General features: G+C 39.8%; 1 protein-coding gene across 3 annotated transcripts in view; it reads left to right on the forward strand.

Moving 5' to 3' along the window:
• Positions 1 to 18,781, forward strand: part of DOCK5 (dedicator of cytokinesis 5) — a 112,384-nt gene that overhangs the window by 75,215 nt on the left and 18,388 nt on the right. For all 3 annotated transcript variants that reach the window (XM_038167006.2, XM_072027232.1, XM_038167005.2), the window contains 19 exons: positions 131 to 237; positions 663 to 799; positions 1,482 to 1,577; positions 2,494 to 2,592; positions 5,480 to 5,574; positions 6,375 to 6,453; positions 6,806 to 6,906; positions 8,129 to 8,187; positions 8,688 to 8,842; positions 10,230 to 10,315; positions 10,859 to 11,015; positions 11,679 to 11,719; positions 11,832 to 11,922; positions 12,106 to 12,225; positions 13,005 to 13,094; positions 13,906 to 14,010; positions 15,563 to 15,704; positions 18,079 to 18,160; positions 18,366 to 18,450. In XM_038167006.2, the coding sequence (XP_038022934.2) occupies positions 131 to 237; positions 663 to 799; positions 1,482 to 1,577; positions 2,494 to 2,592; positions 5,480 to 5,574; positions 6,375 to 6,453; positions 6,806 to 6,906; positions 8,129 to 8,187; positions 8,688 to 8,842; positions 10,230 to 10,315; positions 10,859 to 11,015; positions 11,679 to 11,719; positions 11,832 to 11,922; positions 12,106 to 12,225; positions 13,005 to 13,094; positions 13,906 to 14,010; positions 15,563 to 15,704; positions 18,079 to 18,160; positions 18,366 to 18,450 (1,927 nt within the window). The remainder of the gene's footprint in view (positions 1 to 130; positions 238 to 662; positions 800 to 1,481; positions 1,578 to 2,493; positions 2,593 to 5,479; positions 5,575 to 6,374; positions 6,454 to 6,805; positions 6,907 to 8,128; positions 8,188 to 8,687; positions 8,843 to 10,229; positions 10,316 to 10,858; positions 11,016 to 11,678; positions 11,720 to 11,831; positions 11,923 to 12,105; positions 12,226 to 13,004; positions 13,095 to 13,905; positions 14,011 to 15,562; positions 15,705 to 18,078; positions 18,161 to 18,365; positions 18,451 to 18,781) is intronic.

The raw sequence follows: 18,781 nt of genomic DNA on the forward strand, positions 1-18,781 counted from the left end.
CTGCTGCAGGTGACATGTCAACACAGTGACAACTGCTTGACTTGCCCAGGTGCAGGACAGTGTAAGGGTAGGTGGAATCACACTGGGTGAAAATGCTGACCATCTGCTTACTTTGTGGTTTGCACGCTAGTGTCCTCTTCAGCAAGTTTATCCAAAGTATTCCCGACAACCAGTTAGTTCGACAGAAGCTAAACTGCATGACCAAGATAGTCGAGAGTGATCTGTTTAAACAGCTTGGTAAGTAGTGCATTGAAACCTCTGGTTTCTCCATGGAGCCATGTACCTTTACCAACAAAAATGTCTTTCAAGTTTATGTGTCATTTAAATCATCCATCAGTGGTAGTTTACAACTAAATCTATCTTTAGAAATATTCCTTGCCATAGTGGCTCTTAAAATGAACATCTGAAACTTTGTTGTTGTTACAAAAGTAGGATCCTGATTGAGTATGTTAATCTAGAAAGGGACAAGAGGAGAACGATCTGCTTGGTGTAATGCATATCATTACAGGTTATTTGTCTCAGTCTCAGTGGTAACTCAAATGGATTTAGGTACATGTTTTTGTGTCCAAGATTAAGTTAAGAGCAGAAAGCTACAGTGTGGTACCTATATACTGAATGCTGAAGGACTTTGAGAGCAAGATATGGTGCTATTTCATTTTCAGAATGCAGAGATGCTCTCCTGCCTCTACTGATAGACCAGCTAAGTGGCCAGCTGGATGACAATTCAAACAAGCCTGACCATGAGGCCTCCTCACAGCTCCTCAGCAGCGTTCTGGAAGTTCTGGATCGGAAAGATGTGGTGAGTTTATGAGCTGTCAAGGGCGCAAATTAAGATTAGTACTTTATTTTATTTTTTAAAGTTAGGGCAAAGGACTGTTCTCAACTTACGTTGTACTGCTCTGTATATTTTTTTCAGTCTCTTTGGACATAAAGTAGCTGCATTTGAATGAAAAGGGACTATGCGAAGATTGAATTGGTGGCTGTCACTGTAGTACAAAGAAAAATGTCTTTCCCTTCTAGGAACCAAAATGTTATTCCCAGCTACTCTGGTGACTTGTTGAATTATTTGGAGCAAGCCATCTAAATATTGGGTCTCTGGTTGAAGTAAGGGCCATAGTCATTATTCAGTTAGGGGAGTACAGTTATTTGCCACATTAGTCATGAAAATTGATTCCAAGGTGCCTTGGAAAGAATAATTTGAACTGAAGAATTGTTCAGGGAACAAATGTCAAATCACATTGCCTGGTTCAGTTTAGTTATGCCAGCATGAACAAGTGAAACTGGTACAACTGAATTTTGCCACCTCTTCACCAGGTATCTACCTGCAGTAGTTGAATCAACTGCTGTTGTGTAGTAAGTCGTCTTTTTGCATCTTCAGATAACAATTAAGCACTGTCAGGGCAGTCCTCCCACTCAAGGAGCTCTCTATAGAACAGAATGCATCAAGAATTGTCTCAAATTTTCTTTATTAAATCCCCCAGGGACCTACTGCTGTCCACATCCAGCTGATCATGGAACGCCTGCTACGGAGAATAAACCGCACGGTGATTGGAATGAGCAGGCAGTCTCCACACATTGTGAGAGCCGTTTACTTGCTTTCTTTACTACCTTACCCTTTGTTAGAGTGCAATTCTCCTGGGAGATTTCAGTGTGTAGAGTGGTTTATGAAATCATCTTTCCACTTCCTGCAGCACTTCTGTGCCACTACAACATGGCTTTGGGTGGCTTTCTGGGAGCTGGTATTAGGATACAAATTGTTCTATTCTAACAGCAATTTTAACTGAGTCACAGGTGGCTGTGTTTTCAAGTTCCTTTGGGCCCCTGTGCACAGAGAATTTGGTTTCAGCTCATTTCTAATACACAAAGAATTTCTGCTGAGAAGAAAATGTTCTTTTGCCACCTTCACTGAAAAGGATTAAATGCTGAAGAACCAGACAGCTCTGATTGTCAATGCTGACTACTCTGTGGCATCTTAGAAGGTGTATGAAAGCTTATATATTCTAATTTGCACTGTACTTATTGTAGAGAAAGATGGAAAAATAAGGGGCTGAGCATGGATAGCAGTTATTTTTAATAGCTCTAAAATCAAGTCATTTCTATTACCAATATGTCACGCATGAGAACTATATAGTTGTACATGTTAAATCTAAAAATGTAGTGGCTCGTATATTTCCATATATATAATATTTATATATGTATAAAATTACATACATTCATATATTTTTTTATTCTGCTGTTTGGAGGGTACGTTTTTCTTGCAAACTGATCTCTGGGGAAACACGTAGACCCTGACCTCAGACTTGACATTTAGGAAGTCTTAACTGGTTTGGGGTAGAGGAGAAAACAGTCACACAGAACGATGTCAGGACATAGATCAGCAGGATTGTGATTGGTAGTACTTGATTAGATGAAACCTGAACGCGCATGTCACACTTTGAGCTTATGTTGCTTAATACAGAAAAATAACAGTATGTCTTGTTTTTCATATTCTAGGGTATTTTTGTGGCCTGCATGACAGCCATCCTGAGGCAGATGGATGATTTCCATTACAACCATTACATCAATACTTTCAAAACCAGGCAGGACATTATTGTAAGTCAGCCTGGCTGGGGGATTATCTCAGTCCATAAAGAATTATTTTCTGCTTCTGAAAGGTCATTTCAAGTTACTGTATTCAGTTTGGACTGATTATACTGCATTCATCAGCAATTACTTATGTGTACCTAATGCCGCAGCCACTGGGGATATATTTGCATCACCCCTGCTGGGTATGGACAGTGGATGTTGCTGACTCTGTGGAGCCTGAGATTAGCATTTGTAGCATGAGTTAAAATGTTTAATGACTGATGAAGTCTGTGCAAGTAAAAGGTCTGGAACCAAAAGAGTGAATGTAGATGAAATGGATAAGTGTTCCCCTTCCTCCATGCTTTCCCTGTGTCTCTTAGTGGTCGTGTTCTCTTTATCTCCTTCTTTCTGGTTCATCCCCATTTCAATTAAGAGATTGGAAAGCTTTAAAATGTATTTAAAGCAAAGAAAAGATAGCAAACTTGAACATACATCTATATTAATTTCTTAAAACAGGAAAGACATCTATTAATGAAGTCTTATGGGATAATAGCCAAAACCCAAATACTGAATTCCCATCCAATCCAAAATGCTTTGCTTGCTTTAGTGGACAGCAATGCAAATAGTTCTCTCCACGTTAAAAACTGTGTACAATTCATGTTCTCAAAGACTTTCAAAGTAAAACCAAGTGGAACATTAGGCTTTTTTTTTTTTTTTTTTTTTTTTGAGGCACTTAGAACAAACTGTCCTGTCCAGATTTGTCCCCAAACTGTCCTAGAAAAAGTCAGAACCAAACCCAATATTCATGGACATCTCTGAAGCATGACACAGCAGCTGTTCTAGTTTTCTGTCCTAGTGCTCCTAGTTTTGCAATTTGAAGTGCTTGCTAATTTAAATACTGGCTGAGGAAGAGCCTGGAGTTGTGTTCTTCATGTACAAGCTAGATCAAAACCCACAAGAAAGTGTTTATAATTTATTTTGGATGGCAAGGTCATCCCTCTGGTTTCCTGTGCAATTGGAATCACTCACAATCTGTTGAGCAACATAGCCACCTACAGGACACGCACATTTCTGTCACTTCTGCATCTAAAGGGCCACTCAGTTGGATAGTCTGTAGAGATCATTCAGCATATTGTTTTAGAATTGTTTTTTATATTACACATTTTATTTTTTGGTGGAGGACTCATTAGAAAGTAAAACTTGAGTAGATTCAGGTATATTGCTAGTGTTCATTAAATGAATGAGCAAAAAGGTTTTCAGCAGGGTTGTGTAGAAATCCTGTGTCTGAGGAACAAGAGTACAAGGAAGACACCTCCGATGGATTTCAGACAAAGGTGCATTCAAGGCAGAATTGAAACTAATTTTGTGTTGAGGGAGCCTCAGTTCAGAAATGTTTCTCTTTCCTGAAGAGCAGTTGAGGTGGTAGGAGACCATCCTTACTTACAGTCAAGGTGAGATTAAGCGGGGGCTTTAAAGCTTTATTGTAATGCAAACTGAGCTTCAGCCTGAAGTTTACAAGTTGAAGGTGTATCTTGCTTTGCCCTTTTAGTTCTGCGTCTTCTGACTCAAATAGATTATTTCTTTTATGTTCCTATATGTGAATGTGTACAGCTTCTGCACAGAGGCATGTCAAGAGGGTGAGTTTGTAAAATCATTAAAACTATGAATATCATTTAAAGAGATACTGATCCAAAATACCAATTTATAATCAAGTTCTTATCCCCTAATCAACAGAAGCAAGCCCATGTTTGTGGTGGTGTAGGAGTTACTAATACCAACAGAAAGTTTCATTTTGTTTTATTGCAATAATTATTTTTATCTATTTTTATTGTTTATTGTTTTTTATGAGTTTTTGTATTTTCAGGCCTGGCATAGCATCATTACTTGGTTGGTTTAACACCATTACAAGTTAATTTTTACCTTCAAGGTGCCCCTTGTCAAGTCCAAACTTTTTGGTCAAGCTCTGATTTAATAATGCCTAAAGGATTTTTACTGAGGCAGCACCGAATGCCCATTTCTCTTTCCACATTAGTGTTGCTTGCCAATTTTTTAGAGCAAGCTGTTCAGCCTAACAGATCTTTTTTTGCTGGTGATCTTTGTAAGATGGTGATTTCTCATGTGACCTTCTTTGTATCCCTCTCATTTCTGAATGCTAATGTGCTGTCTTTGCAGAGAACAGTCTATTTAAATACTCAAAGGTTAGCATTTATATCTGTAGAGACCACAGTATGGAGAGATCAATATTATTGATACATTTTTTCACTTGTCTCTTCTTTTTCTTTTTTTTATCCTGCAATTCAACCTTGTCTTGCCAAAGTCTTCAGGTGTGCTAGCTTTGCTTGGGGCACTTGTGCAGACAGTCTCTTTCCTATGATAATATTCTAAACCATGTGTCTGAAGCCATGTTTGCTGCCTCTTTGTAAAAATACTTCTTAATCTAAACTAGAAAAGACTTAAAATAGTTGAGGAAGTGAAAAATATGTTTTAGATTTCCATCTTTGTAGAAGGTACTGCCTAGGGCTGTTATGCTGTCGTCACTCAGGCATTTGGAAAGTGCTTGAATATTGATTTTAGTTCTTCATCCATCTTGTGCACCAGAACTCCTTATAGTGTAGCTTAATTTGAAACAGTAAAGGTAGATTTAATTAAACAGATCAACATGTTCTGTGGAGTTATTTCTCCTTCTGAAACTGAATGGATGAGATGTCAGAGATAATTTAGTTATTGGAATATGCTCCTGCAGTAAGACATCCTTCTTAGGAGGTGCGTTGTATTGATTGCTAATCGATGTAGTAGTTAATCAGTGCAATTGCAAATAGTGCAAATACTTCCAAATACTTGCATTTCTTTACATTTTCATGCGGATAAAAAGATTATGCTGTTCAACCTGTGGTTTTTATTTTTTTTCTGACAGGATTTCCTGATGGAAACATTCATAATGTTTAAAGATCTGATTGGAAAAAATGTCTATGCAGCTGACTGGATGGTTATGAATATGATGCAGAGCAGGTAAATAGTTGCTGCTATTTTAAGTCTTGTTACTGCTTTGGAGTCTTTTTGGCTCGGAAAGGAGGGTGGTTCGCCCTGGCAGGCTTGCAAATCACTGGAGTTACATAAGCTTATTTTCTTTTACAGATTCAGTGTAATTTCAGTTAGAGTTTGGTAAATTCTGGTGCCTGGCCATTTCTGTTAATGCAACTGAAAATCTTTCTTCTCCTGCCCAAAGGCACACAACCAAAACCATGTTTTCTTCCAACCTGTTATTTATTTATCTGTTGGAGGGTGCAAGATATATCAGGGAAGCCCTTTTGGTTTCAAATCTGGGGGAATCAACTCACAGACATAAATGTGTAGTGGATGAAAGCGTGCTGGCCTGTGAACTAGAATTATCCAGGTTCGTTTCTGTCCTCTGATGTGGAGTTGTCATATGGGTGCATTAATGGAGAAGGACATGGAAGTGGCAAGTTATTTGAATGCTTTGGTGGTAAGAATAGGCTAAATTTAGGAGGAGCTGCCATGTGGAACAACACTGCGTGCTCACAGAGATTGACTTGAAATATGTTTGTTTATTTTTTTTTTATCATCTGCTTCCAGTCAGGGTTTCTTTTGCATAGAAACAGGAGAATGACTTTTCCTGAATGTCCCTTTACTGTCCCAAATCTCATTTGGGAGCATCTGTTCTTGTTTCCTGAGCTTACATCATAAACCCCGAACTGCAGTGTTGTTTTTTTGTTTCGTTTTTTGTTTGTTTGTGTTTTTTTTTTTCCTTCCTGGAGCCACCTTTTATTTGATGTTTTTACCTCTTTCAGGGTTTTCCTCCGGGCAGTGAACCAATTTACTTCTGTACTCAACCGTTTCTTTCTGGATCAAGCAAATTTTGAACTCCAGGTAACAGTTCTGTTATTTCTTTTGGAGCTCGGTGTTTCCTGAAAGGCCTGAAGAGCAAGCAAATCCCCGCATTACCAGACTTGTTGATATGGAGCATGCCAGTGATAAATATCTGTAGAGTTGTTGTAGAAAAGCAGATAAATGCAAAGCAGCTCTGAATTCCAGGACTGTGGTTAGTACAGCAAAGCAACTGCTGCAGTCTTTACAAAGTCAAGCTGAATGGGCCTGCTGGCCAAAGTTGACTTGAGTGTGACTAGTTGAGAACACAACACTTGTGGGTGGGGAACTCTGTTGTGCAGGTTGTTGCTTTTCCTTTGTCTTCTCCTATTTTGGACTTGTTTCTCTTCCACAGCTCTGGAATAACTATTTCCATTTGGCAGTGGCCTTTCTCACTCATGAATCCCTCCAGCTGGAGACCTTCTCGCAAGCCAAACGCAACAAAATTATCAAGAAGTGAGTTTAAAAAATTGCCAGACCTTTTTATTTTTGAGGAGCTTGATTTGTACTTTTGCAGACGTACCCTGTATGGTCTTAGAATGAGACGAAACATGCCATGGAAGAGCTTGCTTAATGAATGATGATAAAGGGAGGAGGGGTGACTAGCACACAAGTCAGGCCTTTGAAACTACAGATGTCTAAGTCTTGGATACACAGGTCCTGAGCTGAACTTAAGCATCTTGCCAAAAGATTTTTTTCCACTGTAAGATCTGCAACAGAAGGTTTGCCATAGTTGCCAGAGCAATACTTTATGCGATTCCTCAGCCATTATATGAGTTAGGTAAGCAATGATCCTAAAAGCCCTGCAACCTCTTAGTCCCCAGTCTTTAGTTTTTTGATTTTGAAACCCAGAGCACTTCAGAGTCCTTAACCGTCTCAGAAGTAGTAAAATGAGCTTAACGCCTGTGCATAAAGTGCAACAAATGGTAGTAACTTGTTGGGGAATGTGTAATTTGTAGGAACTTGGCCAAATTCACAGAGAGATTGAACAGCTTTTACTTCTTTGTTTAGCTGTTATGTGCCTAAAGACCTTTGTAGATCTAGACGTACAATTTTGTGGGGTCATGCATGGTTAATGTTTGCTGCCCTGTTTCTGCAATAATTTTAATTAAATAAGGGCATTATTGTAATTAAACCTTACCAATAAATGGTAATGGCCTGGTAATTAAACATTCCTCCATTCTTTTAATATCAGCAGTTGAAGCTTTAGGGGAAAGCATCAAATACAACAAACAAAATTTGGGGTAGAACTGTGTTGAACAGCAGGGCTGCAGTTTTTATCTGCTCTTTGGGAAGCTGCAGTCTCCTGCCAGAATGGCACATGGCTTTTTTCTTCCTCTGAGCATTGAGCATCAGTGCTGGGCAGGATGATGAAGAAAAAAGATACGTTGAACATTTCAGCTATCCTTAACAGGAAAGTGTGTGGTATTGAGGAACTTCTTGGTAGATGCTTGGTAGGGAATACAGCCTGTAAGACCCCTTGGAATCATTACCCAGCATATTTAGGTTTGTATGGTGGTTTCTTGTGGTTTTTTGTTGTTGTTTGTTTGTTTGTTTGTTTGTTTTAATGGGAAGATAACAGCTTTTGTGGTTTTGCTGTTAAATTTCTTCAGCTTTTCAAAGGTAACATCAGCGAATAGGCCACCTTCATCTTTTTCTTTCTAATACTTCTTTCTAGGTATGGGGACATGAGGAAAGAAATTGGCTTCAAAATAAGGGATATGTGGTATAATTTGGGTGAGTTTCAGCTGAAGAATTATCTTTTTTCAAGCTGTTAAGCTGGACTTCTAATTATTTGTTTATATAAGCTGTTCGTGTTTAATGTGGGGAAATACACAGGCTGAGCTGTTCAAGAGTACAAAGTTTCTTTCCCTTTTTTGGTAAATAACCTTCAAAAGCTAATCTTTTCTCACATCAGATAATGAGATGATCTCTTAGAGGTTCCTCATAAAGGAAGTTCTACCATATGAAGGCCAACAGTAGAATTTTCCAGGGAGCCTTCGATTTGCAACATTCATGCAGTTCAGTTCTGTTCTATTTCTAGGACTATTACTGAATTTTGGAGTGGTGTTAAGTAGCCATTATCCACATCAAAAATGCATTCTAATCAAAATGTCTGTAGCTTATGGTTTTTATTTTATTTGACTGATGTGCTTGCACATTTGAATATCCACATACCGTGCAACTTCAGACAGCCATATTCCATTAGGATGTATCTGACTTTGATTTTCTTGCAGGTCCCCACAAAATAAAATTTATTCCAGCAATGGTAGGCCCAATCCTGGAGGTAACCCTGGTCCCAGAGCCTGAGCTACGGAAAGCCACCATTCCCATCTTCTTTGATATGATGCAGTGCGAGTTTAACTTCAGTGGGAACAGAAACTTCCACATGGTAAGGGAGCCTGGTATGTTCGGTGCAAATGTTGCAGTGTGCATTAAGCAAGAAGGAGAATTTGAACAAAAAAGATGTGAAGCACTTTTGAGACTGTAACAGGGTACTGAACAGAATAGTGTCTATTTACATTTATGATAACAACATAAATTCTCCCAAAGCAGATCTTTGATTGTAATGTAAGTTACTGTAAAGAAAATTGCTGTACAGTCAAGCATCTCACTTGAATTATTAATAGGTGTTCTGCCTAATCCCTCAATTTTAAATCAGAGGACAGAGCAGAGAACAGAATTTCTGAGTTCCAACCCTGTGCTAATTCCTCTGACTTAACTTTTATTGCTACTGAGAAAGCACCAGACAAGAAGAAGAAAAAGAGGGTCTTCTTTTGTTCTAAGGTTAACTTTTTCTCTGTGGTTTCTCAGGACTTTTTCTTCCAGCTTTTCTCTGGGGATATCAGACGTTAACATTTCAACTGGCAGGCAGGGGACGCTCAGTTATGCTGTAGACAGTCTTCTCCCTGGAGGATGAGTAGGAGACATCCATCCAAGAGGCAGCCACCTTGGCATTTCAGACTGTTGTCAAATGTGACTTGTATTTCCCAAAGCTCCATCCTCACACTAGCTTGGACCCCAACTTCAGTGTGTATATGGGATCTTTCTTCCCGTGGGGTCATCAGTCTTTGGTGTGGTTGGCCCCAAGGTCTCAGGGGTTCTTGGAATCATTAGAAAGAAACTGGATGGGTGGCATGGATTTTCCATGCCAGTGATATTTATATCATAGTTACAGTGTCCCTCATATTTTGGAACATGAATATTTATAACTTTGTAACTGAGTTATAGCTAAAACTATGTACTTGCCCTGCTTGCACGTAACAGGGCGTATCTTCATAGCTGAACAAATGATCTCAGAGGACTTGGTTCTTGTCACATGAGAAGTTGCTTTAATTAGCAGTCACAACCATTTACGCTGGTCAGAGAGCTGAGACTGGCCCTTAACTGGTGGTAGTAATTCAGTTGCTGTAGGGTGAGTGAATGACCATTATCGTCCATAAGCTGGTCGTTAAAGATGCTTCTTCATCCCAGCAAATCTGAACTGGTAATGGATGGGAAAAAAAAAAAAAGCTTCTCCTAAAAAGGAGACGCACTACCCCAGAGCATCACCTTCCAGGTGTTGTAGGATGAGAAAGGGAGAACTCATATTTCTTTGCTCCGTCCTTCTCATCTTGACAGCTTACCACTTTTGTTCTGGTCAATAATGAAAGCATTCTCTAGCTTAGCCTGTAAAACCAGTGTCTGATGGTGTGGCAGTTCAGAAATACCATCCACAAGCATTACTGATCATGCTGGTGAGAGCTGTTGTGTATTTGACGTGTCTTTTGCCTTTTCAGTTTGAAAATGAGTTGATAACTAAGCTGGACCAGGAAGTTGAGGGTGGCCGAGGGGACGAACAGTACAAGATTTTGCTGGAGAAACTGTAAGTTTTATAGTGAACATGGATGCTCTTTGTTTACAGCATAGTTGGCTATTTTTGTGATGCAAAGAAACCCTAATTTGTTGCTCCAGTGAGTAGGGAGATAATGCAGCTGACAGTGATTTAATGCTATGAAGGAGCTCTCAGACTGGCTGATTGCCTTAAAATAATGCTTTTTTACTGGAGCAGCAAGTTGCACAATTATCCTAACCTTGGGGATACAAGCTTAAAGACATGTGCTGATCTGGCAAGGGGCTTTTAAGTGGAAAAGCTTGGGAACAGCAGGATCAGAGCTAAACCCATCAGAGCCTTGTTTTAGTACCAGGAGTAGAGCTGAGGCTTTTGATTGCCAAGGCAAGCTTTGGCCTGTCTGATGTGGATATCTGAGGTCTGTGGATGTGCTGTGCTGTTCTGCACTGAGAGTCTTTGTTCAGGGAATGTATTTGACTCTCTTAGCTGAGTGGATAATTACACTGAAATCCTACTTACTAGCACTCAGAGCTGTGGCTGAGTATTCCCTTACACCTCTTCGGATTTTGTCTACAGCCTCCTGGAGCACTGTCGGAAGCATAAATATCTGTCTGCTTCTGGAGAAGTGTTTGCTTTGCTGGTCAGCAGCTTGCTAGAGAACCTGCTGGACTACAGAACAATCATGCATGATGAAAGCAAGGAGAACCGCATGAGCTGCACTGTCAACGTGCTGGTATGGGGCAGGCTGGAGGTGGATGTGGGTGCTTCTTTTCTGACCTCTCTTTTGCGATGTGGTCCTGGGGTGGATCAGGTGCCCCAGAATAAATTTGAAGGCCTTATTTTGCCATGCAAAACGATTCACTGGAAAAGTAATTTCTTCATGTACCTCCATCCAGGAAGAAAACCATCAAATAGGAGGCCACTAAATTTTTTTTTTAAGGATTTTAAGTAATTCTTTATGCTCTTACTGGCTAATTGGTCCAAATCAGGTTACTGGCTATTGACAGCTATAAAACATAAAGTTGTATAGTCCAAAATCAATTCATGTGGCTGATACTTGCCTATACAATAACCTGAGGTCCTGAAATACAGACTGGAAAGGTGGCTAGCTGATAGTTTGGGAAGTGTGGGCTTAAGTCCCTGTTCCACTGCAAAGAGTAGCTGTAACTTTGAACAAGCTGCTTTCTGTCTTTCCCTTAACCCTCTTCTAGAGATGATGGTAGCCCCATCTTACGTCAAAGGGATGGTTTTAGGCCTACGTGCGTCTGAGTGGCCAAAGTGATAGCAAATGTCTTTTAAGGATCAGCCTCGGATATTTCAGTTACTTGTCTAGCATTGATTATACAAGTCCATGCTGGCTTACATCAGTTTGACTAATTTTTTCTACTTTTGGCAGAATTTTTATAAGGAGAAGAAACGAGAGGACATTTATATCAGGTAGGTTGTCTCCTTCCATAAATGTGTGTAGAAGCCTTTATTTCCCTTCCTGTTGTGTACACTGATGGAGGAGTCCGTCACATAAAGTAACAACGACTTTTCATTCATTTAGATACCTCTATAAACTCCGGGATCTGCACACAGACTGTGAGAACTTCACAGAGGCAGCATACACTCTCCTCCTCCATGCAGAGCTGCTCCAGGTAATACACTAAAGGCAGTTTTAGTTTTCATTCTCAGAGTGTGGCCTTTAAATTAAATGTAATCAGAGTCTAACTGAAATGTGAACCTTCATCCATGTAGAATGTTAGTCTATCCACTGTAAGGATTTCTTTATCTGTGGATGTTCTAGTTCTTTCAATTTTGCTTGTTTTCCTCCATGCTAGTGGTCTGAGAAGCCATGCGTCCCTCATCTGCTTCAGAGGGACAGCTACTACGTCTACTCGCAACAGGAACTCAAGGAAAAGCTCTACCAAGAAATTATCTCCTTCTTCGACAGGGGCAAAGTGAGTGTCTCTGTGGTGTTCTTACTGTTCACTGGTAAATACTTAACTGGTGGCTGTAGCTAGCAGAAGTTGGTTTTAAAGAGAATAAGAGATGTAGTTCCATAACATGCCTTGATGCTTGAGGCTTGGCTTCTTAACAAAGACAGGAGTGCTAGTATGAGCAGGGCATCCATTTGTCTTGGAGATGTTTGAATCCTTCAATTTCCTTGTATAGAGATTCTGTAAAAATAACTCTGCTCAAGATACTAGCTGGGTGAGAATCTGCAGTATTTGTTTTGTTCTTTTCCTGGTTAATGGGTTTTGTTAGTTCTTTTTGCATGGCAATAAATAGGGCTTGTCTGGCTGATACAGAACTTGTGTCAATTGCACTTGGGATAGATGATTCTAAGAAGGCTAAATGAGACAAACCCAAGGAAGCCTGATAAAAGGGATGACTTATTGGTGTAGAAAGAGACCACGTGAGCTTCTCTGTTTTGCTGTTTATAGGCATGTCCTTCCACTTCTTCGTGACTCAGTTTTCCCTATCAGGAGTAACAATAGTAACTTTGCATTGTAAATCACTCTCAGATCTACAAATGAAAAAATGTGTCACTGTGATTTCTGCAAAGAAATACACAGCGCGGAGTCTAACAAGAAGTTGGCAGTACTGCCTGAAGTGCTGCCTGAATTGAAATCAGATGAGTTTTTGTGTTACCTACCTGTGGTAATGAATGCTTTTAACGGAGTCTTTTGTTTTGTGCTCTTCTTCCCCCACCTGCCTCGCTTCGTCCTTCATGGAGATGTGGGAAAAAGCCATTCAGCTAAGCAAAGAGTTGGCTGACATGTATGAAAACAAGGTCTTTGATTATGAGGGACTTGGTAATCTCCTGGTAAGTTTGTTTTCTCAATTTTCAGCAGGCTGTTGACTGCTTAAATTAATATTTTTGAGCAGGATAAGCCCAAAATACACTTATGTTAAAAGCAAACAAACTACCATAGCCCCCTTGTTTTTTTAAGGGTTAATACTAGAAGAATGTTTCCATAACTTCTTCATTTTTAAAAGTGTATAATTTTGACCTTGTAATCTGTACGACAATATTGTGTGAAGATGTTTAGCATTGTTAGTGCTAATCAAATAAGCTAACATTTGCATAGTATATTACCAGGCTCCATAAATTTCATCACCTTGTTATTCCTGTGGTAAAATTACCATGCGTGAACACAGAACTATAGAATGGGCTTGGTTCTGAATGACTTTTTTTTCACGGCTAAAAGATGTAACCAGATGGTCTTTATGTTCTTTCATATGAGAATCATCTGCCCAGTTTTATTTCTGCCAGTTCTCTGACATTTGTCACCATTTGTGTCTGCTTTGCTTCAGAATATGTTTACTTTTAATTTGTGTTGCAATAGTTAAGGATTTCAAGTATCCTCCTGGAATCCCAAAAAACATGACATTGTTCACATGTCTGCAAACGAGGAAATGAAGTTGATTCTGGCCTAGACAAACCAAATATTTAACCAAGTAAATGGATAAATAAGAGATACTGTATCCAAAAAAAAAAAAAAAAAGATAATAGAAAGTATTCTGCAGGGGAGAAGTAATATATCAGGAATTGTCACTGGGAATGTGAGCTGCAGTCTGGCAGTGTCCTTGGGCACTGAGAAGTGAAAATGCTAGTGACATTTTTTCTTTTTCAGAAAAAACGAGCTACTTTTTATGAAAATATTATGAAGGCAATGAGACCTCAACCAGAGTACTTTGCAGTTGGATACTATGGTCAGGGTTTCCCCTCTTTCCTCCGGGTAAGAATTCTTCAGTACTCAAGATCTGGAGTGGTGGGTACCCTAAAAAGCCTGAACTCGCAGAGCCTCCAAGAAAATTCAGATGATCCTTTTTCATTTGAATGCTACTGAGACATATAAATCCCTTAAGTATTGCAAAAAGCTCAGCATAGAAAAAAGATGAGTAAGAGGTGATTTTGTTTTTTGTATTTCCAACTCTGTTAAAGTTAGTGTGGTGCAAGTGAGTTTGTTAGATGATTATGTTTTCATATGGACTTAAAACAGAATATACCTTTGGTATTAGTGCTCTATAAACTTCTTCAGAAATACGATTTCCAAGCAAAATACCTTGTTGTTTTAATGATGATTTGTTAGAAAATGTTTAGATTGTAAAGAACTTATCCCATCTCTTTTCAGTCTGAACCTAATTTTCAGGGCATGGATCGTTGCAATGCTAAAGCATATTAGTGAAAGTCTGGTCCCACACAGAAGAATTAAAATGCAAAGATGCTTCCTGTTTGAGATTGCTGCTAAGCACTGCTGGATCTGTGCTAGCTGTAATACGAGAACCTAGCCAAAGTGAGTCAGATGGGCAGGGTGCAGCATAGTAGAAAATATTCCCAACTATTATTTAAAATCAAGAAACATTTACATTTTCAGACTGGAGTTGTTTGAAGCTGCTGTCCTTAAATCAAAGCCAAGTTTAATAAAAAGGAAAAATGTCAACTTAGAACTGTGGAACTGGATGGCATCAAGAGCTTTCTCCACTAGGTCATGTTTTTGAATCCAGTCCTTCCAGAAACCACCACTGCTTGTTGGCCAGCATGAAAAAATCAGCTGTTGTCTACTTTTTAAGTCTATAGTGCAGAACTGTCGTAGCTGTTTATTTTGTTAGGGGTAGCTGAAGAGGGCTGGGGTAAAACTCATGCTTTTGCCAAGTCCTACCCTTTAAAACCCATTGCTGCATCTTTGCTGTTTGTTTAGGACACCCCAAAGCTGTCTTGCTGTCTGATGACAAACCTGCAGCGTGACTTGAGGCATGGAGGAAAACATGCACACCACAAAACACATGATCTCACGTGCCCAGACATCCCTGAACATGTCCCTGTCGGCTTGTCAGTGGGGCAGTCTGTGTCCATCAGTCAAGCAAGCTGATGAAAACTGATGGCTAAATTAAACAAGCCCAGGGTGATAACATGAGCAGTGCTTGCTGACCTGTTGTGGCAGTGGCTGACCAACAGCATGTGTATCCAGTACACGTGCTGGATAAGTATACAACAGCTCACAGCAAATGGGATAAAGCAAAATTGCTAGAAGCATGAGCATGTCAGTAACACTTGTATGTGAAATAATCACTTTCTGGGCAGCTGTGAGGATGCTGTTGCAGTGCCTTGCTGCTGCGAGTTGCTGTGTTGTCACTCCAGCCTGTGATGCTTCTCCCACGTGTTCTGTTTGTCAGGCTAGGAGACAGCCCTTCGTGTAAACCAGACCTCTGAGACTAGTGTGTGTACATTGGAAAAGGTATTTCTCCTTGCTTTTATTGCTAATTCTCCTTTTCTTCTGCTACCCACAGAACAAAATTTTTATCTACCGTGGCAAGGAGTATGAACGAAGGGAAGACTTCAACCTGAAGCTACTGACCCAGTTCCCTAGTGCTGAGAAGATGACCAGCACTGCCCCTCCAGGAGAGGAGATCAAATCTTCTCCTAAACAGTGTATCTTTTGGTTCTAAAAGGTTTTGGCACATTCAGGATCTGTTTCCTTCTTAGAATGACAGGATTAGGAAATAACAGATTAATAAGCAACGAACTTAATGGTCTAGGAGAGCTTTGAAGCAGACACTGTGTATGAAATAAGACTATCCAGAACCATAAAAGTGAAGTTAAATGTATTGAAAAAGAGAGAGAATTTGATGTTGTAAGAGTTAAATGAGTTGCTGCTAGGATGAAACCTTAGTGGGTTGCAGGTCAGGATTTTTTTTGTACCTTGCTCTCAAGCAGGTGGTGCTAACTGCTGTGCTGTGCATGTGATCCAGTCTGGTATTTCCAGGTGAACAAGGTAAAACACGGGCAGTGAAGGTGGGAGGAAGTATGCTGTCTTCGTGCTTGCAGATAACTAGCATTTATGAAATGCCTGCTTTTTATTTTCCCTAGAAATCACATTGTAAGAAGTGTAAAATGATTATTTATGTTGACAAAAGCTGTTGGGTGAACAGCTTTCTTTTTTTTTTCTCTTCTTTGTCCTGGTAAAACTCCGTACTGTGTGACAGCACCTCGCTAGGCTTAAGATCTTTTTCTTAATCGTGAGCACAACCAAGTGCAATCAAGTGAAGATGCCTCAGATACTTATTTGTGACTGCCATCAATATCAGACATGCTCCTGGAAGATGTACGTTAGTTAACACCAAGTTTACTAGGTTTCTGGCCTGTGTTATACAGGCCAGGATAGAGAATCTGGTGGTCTATTTTGGCTTTAAAAGTCCATGTACAAAGGCGCAACTCAAGCAGTGATACCAGATGCTTCCCTTGCACTGAGCCTGCCAAGCACTAAATCCACATAGGAAATTAAAATTCATTCAAGACCAAACTTGGTATCAAAAAATGCCTCCTCTGTTGCTGCTTTGTTTCAGCTACTTCCTTTGCATCTGTTTGTGTTTGTTTTAATGTTTTTGGCTCAAGATGAACCTGAACTGCAAAATTTGGATCCAGATCTGAACTCTTCCAAAACTTTGGGGGTGTTTGGTTCCGGGTCTTTGGCATAGCCCCATTATAAAGGGGAGCAGCTGCATAGCTTGGATTTGGTACAGGTCCTTCTCGGACTCGTACAAACACCTTCTGAAAAGATGAGAAGTTTGAGTGCCCAAATCACTGTTGTATTAGGCAGGGGTTGGTGGTTCTGTAGTTTGTTTTAATTTCATGCTTTTTTTTCTTCCTGAAAACCTCCTTTGTGTTGGGTTCTTTTGACTTTTGCTTGGAACCAGTTCCCTTGCTCTTGCATGATATAATGTCTTGTGCTTCCTTTGGTTGTTTCATAATAGTGTACTGCAGATACTAATTAATCAGTTCACCATTTCGGGGAATGCCTGCATTATAAACTGGCCAGTCTTGCACCAGTTCTGAGCTGGAAGCTATATAGAATGCTTAGCATGGCACAAAGCCCAAGCTAATAAGATCTCCTGAGAGAAGGAGTGTATTAGCTTGGGCTCGGTGCTTGATCTGCTCTAGCAATGAGGTTTTGGGTTCAGACTTGGCAGGTATCCAGCTGGCTCTTCAATGCGGGCAGAATGACCTTGCCTTTAGCTACATAGGGTTTTGAAAGAAATAGCCATAGTGAAATCAAGGATGTATGGGGTACCCACCAGTAAAACTTCACCACTTCAGGGTAAAATTGGCAGGTGGTTCATGGAAATAATCTATTCATGTGAGTCAAACTATTTATGCTTTGCTTTTCCATACAGAATTTTACTTAAATAAGGCATTTTATGCAGTCCTTAAAAGAGAATGAAAAGGAACAACGTAGTATCTCCAAGCACAACATCATACAGTGACTGGTTTTTCTTGAATTTCTTTTAAGGTTCACAGGTGCAAAAGATGAAGACAGTGTAGATGCTCGCTGATAAAAATAGCCTACATTCTTTAGCTAGTTTTATTGATCTAAAGATTCGGGGGGCAATTTCACTGCACTGGGAGAATCTGGCAAATAACCAGGCAGAGAGGTGGGGAGAGAAGAGAGGAGAAGGATGCACGCGTTAAGAACCTAGTACAGAGTTTTGTTTTCGTGTCCCTGAGGTAAAAATCTTTAGCACCCAGGCTCCCATGCATTTTACCAGGGAATTTGAGTAGTTGGAAGGATTCGTACAGGGCTTATCTTTTTGGGCTTTTAGTTCACCAGTAGCATGCCAGCCACATCAAGCAATATAATGTCTGTGATTGTTGATGAACAACTAAGTATTTCTCTTCAAACATGACAAGAGCACAGGGAATTGTTGAGAAGTCTGACATTTGATGAAAACAGGAAGGGAATTTCTTTCCCTCTTCGGTTTTCCCAGAAGAATTCATGGTTTTTCATCCTTAACTATAGCTGCCTCAGATGTGCAGTGCTTTATAGTGAAGCCTGTGATGAACCTGCCACCTAATTATAAAGACAAACCTGTTCCTGAACAGATCTTAAAGTAATTTGTTTTCCCTTTTCTCTCAACATTTCCTCTATATTTTTCTTAACTAATCTAGTTATATTCGGAGTGCCTATATGTCCCATGTAAATTTGCTTCCCAGTCCAGTTTAAAGCTGGACATTTTGAGAGGAAATAAAAGAACATTGATGTAATGAAGATAAGTCAATATTATTATACTCACCATTTTATCTGCTTCTTTCTAGCTACTACAGGGCAAACGAGGTACAGCAGTTCACACACTCCCGACCATTCAGGAAAGGAGAAAAAGATCCAGAGAATGAATTTGCTGTGAGTCTTCTGCTTTTAATGTCAGCTGCCTTGGTTGTCTGTTCAGTGCAAAAACTGTTCTATGCTTTTTTATTTTGCCAGTGGCATTTTGAACAGCACTGTCACAATTTTTCTTCCGCCTGTGGCAGTGGAGTTTTGTTATTAAAATGTAGGAGGAGCAGAGGGCTACACTTTATCTTTGCATAAAGATTGCAATATCAAGCGATGTACTGAGGGGCTCCTTAGCTGAAGTTGTAATGCTCGAAGTCCTTGATGCAGGCATACGTAAATACTGTGCTGTCTAGCTGCAACATCCTAGAGAGTGTAATCTGCTGCCTGCTAAATTGTGGGT

Source organism: Anas platyrhynchos, chromosome 23 (assembly GCF_047663525.1).
Source record: "Anas platyrhynchos isolate ZD024472 breed Pekin duck chromosome 23, IASCAAS_PekinDuck_T2T, whole genome shotgun sequence".
Classification (NCBI taxonomy): Eukaryota; Metazoa; Chordata; class Aves; order Anseriformes; family Anatidae; genus Anas; species Anas platyrhynchos.